This window comes from Culex pipiens, chromosome 2, assembly GCF_016801865.2.
Source record: "Culex pipiens pallens isolate TS chromosome 2, TS_CPP_V2, whole genome shotgun sequence".
NCBI classification, from domain to species: Eukaryota; Metazoa; Arthropoda; class Insecta; order Diptera; family Culicidae; genus Culex; species Culex pipiens.
In genome coordinates this window covers 37,229,209-37,237,980 of record NC_068938.1, presented here as the reverse complement: position 1 = coordinate 37,237,980, position 8,772 = coordinate 37,229,209, and the positions used below count along the sequence as shown (strand labels likewise).

At 38.1% G+C, this 8,772-nt stretch overlaps 1 protein-coding gene across 1 annotated transcript; it reads right to left on the bottom strand.

Moving 5' to 3' along the window:
• LOC120412812 (uncharacterized) lies at positions 1 to 8,098 on the bottom strand. Its single transcript, XM_039573414.2, has 4 exons — positions 7,939 to 8,098; positions 7,713 to 7,844; positions 1,222 to 1,987; positions 1 to 1,167 (listed from the first exon to the last, which is right to left on the bottom strand). Exons 2-4 carry the CDS (start codon positions 7,818 to 7,820, stop codon positions 1,061 to 1,063), a joined length of 981 nt encoding a protein of 326 aa, XP_039429348.1. The 5' UTR covers positions 7,821 to 7,844; positions 7,939 to 8,098; the 3' UTR covers positions 1 to 1,060.
• Positions 8,099 to 8,772: the final 674 nt, after the last annotated feature.

The window sequence follows — 8,772 nt, the reverse complement described above, 5'->3', positions numbered from 1 at the left end:
TTGGTTTCTAATAAAACTTTATTTCAATGTTTTGATGTAAACGGCAATTCATTTTATTGTTTGTGATGGCTCACAACATTCATTGGTTTCTTAATCGCCACATGTCCTGCTGTGGCGTTTGTTGTGTGTCTCTGTGTGCCAATGCGTATGTGCAGCGAGTTGAATGTACAAGTATTACACTTACAACGAGGTGATTTTATTTAACTGTTCAACCAAACCTGTGTCTGTTTAAAGCGAAAACCAAATTACAACAACACAACACGGGTAAACTGCTTCAACGTGGACAATTTTCTCACAAAACAATGCCGTTGCACAAAACTGGTAAACACTGTTTAAATATATTGACGAATTCAAGATTTCTTTTTATAACTAACATACATTTCCCGCACTTTTTGTTTTTGTTTTATTATGGGTAACAATTTTCTTTTTTCTTCTCTGTATTGTTTATTATTCGTTGAAACTTAGTTGCAGATGTTTGCACTATAGATTTAGGTTGCTTTCCTCACTATGATTTACTTTGGACGAACAAAACCATCCAAAACGGGGACTACTGTATCACATTTTCACCGCAATCTAATACAAAGTTTTAGCAAAACTATCGAAAAAAGGTTTTTTTTTAACGGACACATAGTTTTGAGTGTACTAGACGTTGTTACTTTAAAACAGAAAAAAATAGTAAGCATACTTGTAAGTTAAAAGTTTCTTTGCACATCATCTGTTTGCTGGATGCCAATTTTAGATTTCCCGAATGCGCTTTATGCTATTGTTAGTAGAGTTTTCAATACTGTCTTTTGCGCTCAAATCACCCGCACGATCGGTTAATTATTTCTATCGCACCATCGGTTGAAGGTATTCCTTGCTGAGAGCTTGTTGACTCTCCGGTTTTGTTTAAAAAATCTGTTACGATTCTCGTTTCATCCCTCCCATTATTAGGTTTTGTTCTCTTGAATCAATTTGGTTTCATCTGTTCCCCTTCACGTACAAACTAGTTGGATTCTGATTTTTTGTTTTGTAGTAAGTTTATAAATTACAATTATTACAGGATGTTGGTGCCGCACCTCTAGTTGGCAATATCCTCCAGGTTTTGAATGTCAATCACCGAGATGTAGTTGCCTCCGAACTCGGCAAACTTGGCGTGCTCGTGGAGGTCGGCTGACCGCTTGTAAACTGCAAAGTGAGAAAATGAGTTGGTGACATTTTGAACTTGAACTTTTGACTTACCCCCGGAGACGAGTTTCTCCAGCCGGTAGAGCTTCATGTCCTCGCACTCTTTGGTGATTCGGGGCGAAACGTCGCTCAGGTCAGTCAGCTCCGGCGTGATGACCCGCATGTTCTTGCGCACGGTGTTGGTGTTGATGTTGTAGTAGCCGTTCCACATCTTCTCGATCAGATCGCGCAGCGACTTGGGCGGCAGCACCGTCTCCCGATCCAGCGGCATCAGGAAGCAGCGGCCGCTGTCCTTGTCGATAATGCCGGACTGGTTGAACTTGAAGTCGTGCAGGAAACGGCCCTGGCGCTGGCCTCGGAACACGGGCACATCGATCTTGGAGTAGTTCTCGTCGTCGGACAGTCCCAGCTCGAATTCCTCCTTGAAGAACTGGTCGGCCACGTTGTCGTTGTCGGGTTCGGCCTGGCTCTCACTGTTGCTGCTGCTCTCCATGGGCCACTTGTCGAAGCGGCCGAGCCGGTTCAGGGCGGCGTTGAACAGTCCGTCGTCGCTGTCGTCGCGCAGCATCGAGTTCATGAACATGACGTTGTTGTCGTTGACGTTGGTCGAGTCGTACGGGATCTGGCAGAAGCCATGGAACCGCATGTGGCTCCGGGCGTGCGACATCTGACGGTAGTAGAACACTCCGGCGATAATTCCGAGCGACGTAATCAACAGCGCAATCAGGAACAGGATGTATGTGGTGGCCGACGAGTAACGGCGCGCCCGGCGGATCAGAATAATGCTCGATGCGGCCGACTCATCGTCGTGCGGGCCATCCTGCAATTAATTAATAGGTTGATAAATGATTTCCGGTCCATCAATAATTTAAACGCAATGAACGGTAAATGATTAAAACGCGGAATAACCTTGACGGTTTTTGGGTCATTTTGCCAACGAACCGGTTTCCATCCTTTCAAATTTTCAGTCATAAATTAATTTGCTTTAGCTTGTGATTGTTCTATTCATTATCAGTTCTCTGTAACATTCAAGGTTGTGTAAATTTGCGATATTTTATCGAGAAATTTCCTGATTGACCACATTCCAGTAAAGCTAGTATCAACATGATTACTCATTATTTTAAATGAACTGCACAATGAATTGTAGATTGTTAAAAATAACTCAACTGAGAGTCATATAATCGTGCGCGTTTTATCTTCTTTTAAGTCAGTGATAAAACAAAATGAATATTTTTAATGCCAGATATAGCCACAAATATGTACCCACGGCAGCGGCTATGGAAAAATTCACCCAAATGCGCATACAAAGCACAAAATAAGGAAAAATACATACAGCAAACGTTAATTATCAATTTACACCTATGGAAGCACCTTCCCCAGCCAGTGCGATGATGAAAGTGCAACAACAAATATGCTCGGCAAGTATTTACGTTTCTTATTCTTCAACCTAACGTCACAAAAGCATCCATCAAACGCAGGTAGAGACGGCAGGCAGGCAGGTAAAGTAAGGAAAGAGCATGTATCGGCAATTCTGATGATGTTGCGCCTGCTTTTAATGGAAGAATGTTCTATAGCCGGTCCGCCACATGGTCGTTTCGCAACCTCGAGAACTTGCCATAATTTGCGAGTTGTTTCTTTTTCAAGCTAGGGTGGATCCTGGCAGAAATTGGCAATCATGTCGGATTTTTTTGGTGGCTATTTTTTTAAATTGACTTAAATACTAGCAAAACAAATAATATCTAGAGTTTTTTTTGAAAAGGACCAATAAACTATTGTCTTTCATATGTTTATAGGACCTAATAAAAAAACTCTAGATATCAAAAATGTTGTTATGGTTTCCAATAAAAAAAAACAAGTGAAAAGTTACGGTTGGAAACCACCCTGGCCATTACTGTACATCAGCCAATACATACAAAAGCGCAGGGGATTTTCCAGTCGGGCCAATAAAATTACATTCAATCACTTATTTTCACCGTCTGGACGATTTATTAGTGCTTCCGATTGGATTGTGCGTCAGAATCAATTTAAATATTTCGTAATATGGGGTTCACTCCAATATACAGCTGATGCACTCGGGAGGTGATTATTGCCGTATGATTGCACTAATCATAAGCTATTTAGAGCTTAGAATGTACACATAAATCATTTTCTCATTACTGGTTGTTGCTGTGTCATGATTTTTTATGAAATATTGTTCGGCTCGTGGCAGGAATTGATTTTCGTTTAGAAATCCAGCAATTTGATCACGATAATGCGTTCATTTAATGTCGTCAAATTTGAGCAACAAAAATTCACTTCAAAGGATCATACTAATCGTATGAAAAAATTCGCCGAAAAAAAAAACTTTGACAATTCTACTACCCAGTGTTTTGCCTCCCCATAAATATGGTTGTGATTTAAAACAAATAAAAATGTTAATGTCATTGCAAAGCATAACAAGAACACATTAAATTTCGAATTGATATGCAAAATTTATAGGTTGTTGAAGATTTGCTCCAAGCCTCGAATTCGCTATAAGCCATTTTCAACCAATTTAATAGCTCATTCACAATTAATTATATTTTCTTACGATGGGCACCGCCTACTCAAATGTTGTAAATGGCATCACTTTATTGAAACATTAAAAACTATTAAACAATATCAAATTATGATCCAAAATTTATATGTGGGATCACCGGTGCGTTACGTTTTTCTAATTTGTCGATTTCTCTGAAACGACGCAGCATTTTTGCAATGTTTTAAAAGCAATTTGTAGATTTCGTTCAGATCTACAAAGGGAGCGTTCTTTTATTACGTAACGCAGTTAGGGGGGGGGGAGGGGGTGTCGGTGTCTGTTACGAAATGTTACGAAAATTGGGGGAGGGGGGGGGTGTGCTGAAAAATTCTGTTACGTAACGCAAAATTTTCATATAAGCACTCATAAAAATTTGCAAAAAGACCTTGCGTTACGCGTTACAGGGGGGGTAGGGGGTATGGCTCATCTGTTACGATTTGTTACAAAGGGGGGGGAGGGGGGTCAAAAATCCCAAATTTTGCGTTACGTAATAAAAGAACGCTCCCAAAACGCTTTTTGAAGCTTGCAAAAATATTGTATGGTTTAAGAGAAATCTACGAAATAAAAAGCATAACGTCACCGCCTAAAAAGAGGTGTCTCTGTATTTTGGAATCTTGTTCTGTGATTTTTTTACAATCTGCAATCATTTTTAATTAGCAATTCCATCGTGAAAATACTTAGATACTTTTCCTGTCATTCTCGAATAACGAAACGGCCTACTTTTCACTGCTAGAAACAAAAGTACAGTCCAGACTCGATTATCCGAAGCCTCGATTCTCCGAAGTTTCGATTATCCTAAGTTCGATTATCCAAAGGTTTGTATGAAATTCGAGTTCTGCGACCCTATTTTAGTCAAATTTGAATGGTTGTTTGCATGTAAAATTAAAAAAAATGCATTTTTCAACATTTGATCATCGCCATTTTGGCCGCCATCTCGGATTTAAAAATTCTAAATCTCTTTAGAGTATTACTTTTAAGTATCCATTGAAGTTCTAAAATGTTAAAGTTTTCAGCACATGTTTTAAAAAGTAGTTCATGTCGATATTGCCTTGACTTGACGGCACATAACATTCACGCGTTTTACGTTGTCTTATTTTTGATTGTTGAGCTTAATGACTTCATGATTCGAAATCCGGACACTTAGTAGCATATAATTTTTGTTATAGTTGGCAAAAAATCACGTAATAAGTTATTATAAACAGTCAGTTTTAAGAGAATGCATGCAAAATATGTGTTTTCTAACAATTTTCATCAGAATTTTAAAATTAAAATGACTTGTTGTGCTTCAACCAAATCCCGCACACTGATAAAGACTGATTCGAAATCCGGACACTTTTGCTTCGAATTCCGGACACTCAATTTTGAATCGCACTAATTTGGACTGAAATGTTAGTGAATGGCTTTCTTTATGTCTCAAATTAGCTAATAACATCAAAACAATCAATAGTTCATATGAAAATTTACTAGAATTTAAGGAAATCAAAACCATAAATTTCTGCTTTGCCTTCCCGGTGCTTCGGACGCTTATGAAATATTTCCGTGAAATATTTCACATTTTTGGTAAACTTATAATTTTATTTTATTGTTTTGGCATTAAATACAGCGTTTAAACAAACTTTAAATGAAAGTTTATGTTAGAATTCATCAAATAACAAAGTTTGACATTCATAATGCGAACTTATACACAAATAATTGATAAAACAAGATGAGGTGTCCGGGGTTCGAAGCGTCCGGGAATTCGAATCATGACGTTACTCTAACGTGATTTAGAGTTTTTAAATCCAAAATAGCGGTGATGAAGTATTGTTAAAATGCATTTTGTAATTTAATAGGCAATCTCAATTCAAATTTGACTAAAATGGGGTAGCATAATTTAAATTTGATGTTAAAAATAAGAAAATTCAAAATTTTTTTTTTGTGATTTGATTATCTTGAATCAAGATTCTTGATAAACCTTCGGATAATCGAGGCTTCGGATAATCGAGTCTGTACTGTATAGTGTGTTCAAACATTCGCAAAACATGTCAGTTGGAGTCTATGAAGGCATTTTGATGAGAAATTATTTATTAACATTATTCTATCAATTTTCAGTGACTCTTTTAAACAATAAAATCAAAATTTATTATAAAATTGATAAAAAATATCTTCAAAAAAAATTTGCACTGGTCTCCCGACGACATATTTCAATCCAAAACACAAAATGTTCAAACAACCTTTGGTCAATCACCGGTATCTAATTCAATCATCATAAGAGATACTTAAAAAACTCAGCCAAAGTTGAAATATATAATTATCATTTTCAAAACAATAGTAAAGTCACATTTAATAATGCACACCTCCAAGCAAAACAATAAATAAATAAAAATTTAAAAATTCATCCAAAATTCAAAAATCCATTGTTTTATTTTTAATTTTTTTGGTTCTTAATCGGTTTTAAAATACCTATTCTTTAACTAACACTTTAACACTCAAACGCTCGGGTGGGGTACCTAGGCTCTCCTACATGGGTTTTGGTGAATATAACAAAAACTTTACCACAAACCAACAAAACTTGAAGGCATCATCCTAATACATCATCCTGCAACAATAATTGACATGCTTAAGCCGTACGGGGCACCGGAGCTGGTTCCAATTGGCCAGTGATCGACATCAGCTTAGTGCACCGTTTCCGGTTGGAACATCACGTCATTTATTTTTGCAGGATGATGCAAAAAATAAAGTTCAAATGACAACCCAAGCGTTTCAGTGTTAAAAACTGAGCGTCTCCATTGAAATTATCCAAAACCAAGCGGCTCCATTCAAAGCCTCAAAAACCAGGCGTCTCCATTAATTGATATGAAGTTTGTTATCTTGATGGAGACAACTTTGTGGAATGGGCAATTTTTAATGGTGAACTAAATTTACGTGTAATGGAAAAGACTGATTTAACTATTTAAAACGCCTTTAATGTGTTTTTACAGTCTAATTATTTTTTCAGATGTAATGCCAAATTTTCATGTGTTATCAAATTTCAGCATTTCGTATATTGTTTCAAAACAAAATAAATATCGATCAACCCCTTTGCGCTAATTGCGCGAGAGCAAAGAGTCAAACGGCGAATCCAATCTCGACGTGTATGCAATCCCTGTAATCAAAGCATTTCCCAACTATGAAAAATTTAAAGCGCACTTCGTGGAGGCATGGAGGGAAAATAACACCAACTTTTGCAGTAGGTATAACACTGATATCGATTTTTCCAGCACCGCACATCAAGAGTTAGTGCTGCAAGTTGAAAACAACACATGGAAACACGCACGTAACGATTTGTATGTGTGTGTGTATGCGCGGGGAGTTACAGAGCGACCACTTTAGTATCGGCAACTAAGTGGACCAATACATGGAAGCGCACTTCGTCATCGTCAATAAAGTTAAAGCTTAATGTTTCTGACTTGGCTGACTGGAATGAAAAATGCAAAGAAAAAAAAATCGCTTTCTACATACCGAGAACAGAGGAAATCCCTGTTCAGCTTTGGGAATTCAACCAAAACCAGGTCTCCTCGCAGAGCAGAGAGGAAATTCGAACCATTTGAAGCTTATCTTTTTCTGCATTGTTTGCTTTTTACGACTGTGTACTCAGGCCACGGTTCGAGAAACGAAACTAAAATGGTGGCACTTGTATTATTTTTTTCCTTTCTCTTTTTCTCTACCAACTTTTATTTTCTTCTTCTCCAGATGATTTGCCTGGACAAGGCCAACAAAGATTCGTACGCGTGAATCATGCTTTCATTTTGAGACCCCCCCTCAAGTAAGTCGACGGTTCAATGCGCTTGGAAAATTGTTCCATTACGAGAGGCTAATTAAGTTTCCAGCATTTTCATCCATTTTCCGACGAATTTAAAACTCGAACCGATATCGAGCGATTCCGGTTGGCTCGCACGAGCTCATTATCCAATGTTGTGAAAATCGGGGCCCCAAATTGGATGATATAACTCGGTAAATAAGCAAAACTTACAGATGGCGCACTGGGCACGGCCCCAACTCCCGCGGGATCTCCCACCAGGGGCAGGACGGTCTTCTCCGGCTTCTTGGCGTCCCCAAAGGGCTTCGTGAGGATGGTCATCGTGGGTGGTTGTACTCCTTAACCCTGTTTGGACAAAATATCACACCGAAAAACTTTAGCAAAACACTTCCGAGAGGCGTTTCCAAGGTTGAAACTGGTTTATCTTCCAGAAGGTTACCTCGCTCTCTGTCCCTTCTGCTCCGAGAGTATCTAATGCGACTTGGCGAATAAAGCTGAACCTGAACGCGACCGACGGACGACTACGGTTCGAATGTTTTTATCGTTCGCTTGCAACTGAAGACCGGAGTCGAAAGCAGGCTCGGTTGAAGGCAGAATAATACTCTGCTCAGGTGAGAGGAAGAATTTGGAGAGAGGCTCGAAATGTGTGCCGATGGGGGTGTTCAAAAGTGTTGAACGTAAAACTTGATGAACACAAGCTTGCTGTGATTCGTATACGCAATCTTTTCGACATTATTGTAGATCCTGAGAATATTATTTGTAATATTTTTTGAGCTCAATGAACGAAAATCTTGGTAACCTATAATCTTGGCTCTGGGTTATGGACTATCCACAATCATTTAGCTTAGAATAAATAAGTAAGGTAAAATAGACAAGTTACTTAGAAAAGTACGGAACTTACGGCCGTCATCTACAATCACCTTAGAAAACTTGCTGGGCTTATATACGTTGCTATGCAGTTGTTTGTTTACCTTTGATATGGAAACGTCAACTTACCGTAGATTTTGAAATTTTACAAACCATACGTCAAGTTTTTAATTTTATTACTTTTCCATTGTAGAAGCTCGGATTCATTTCCACTGATTCAAACTCCTATGCTTAGTGAAATATTCCAAGCAAATTGATTGCGGATAGCCCATAATAAGAAACAAAGGGGAATTAAAAAATATGAAATCATTTTAGATTTAAAGCTGTTACAATATTATTTTTCAAACAATAAATTGTGCTGGCAGATTGACAGGGTTTTACAAAAAAAAAATTACATTCGATTTTG

Coding starts and splice junctions, on each gene's coding strand:
- LOC120412812 (XM_039573414.2), bottom strand. CDS start 7,820: ATGACCATCCTCACGAAGCCCTTTGGGGACGCCAAGAAGCCGGAGAAG. Junction 1,988..7,712: donor CCGTGCCCAGTGCGCCATCT/GTAAGTTTTGCT, acceptor AATTAATTGCAG/GATGGCCCGCACGACGATGA. Junction 1,168..1,221: donor GGAGAAACTCGTCTCCGGGG/GTAAGTCAAAAG, acceptor CTCACTTTGCAG/TTTACAAGCGGTCAGCCGAC.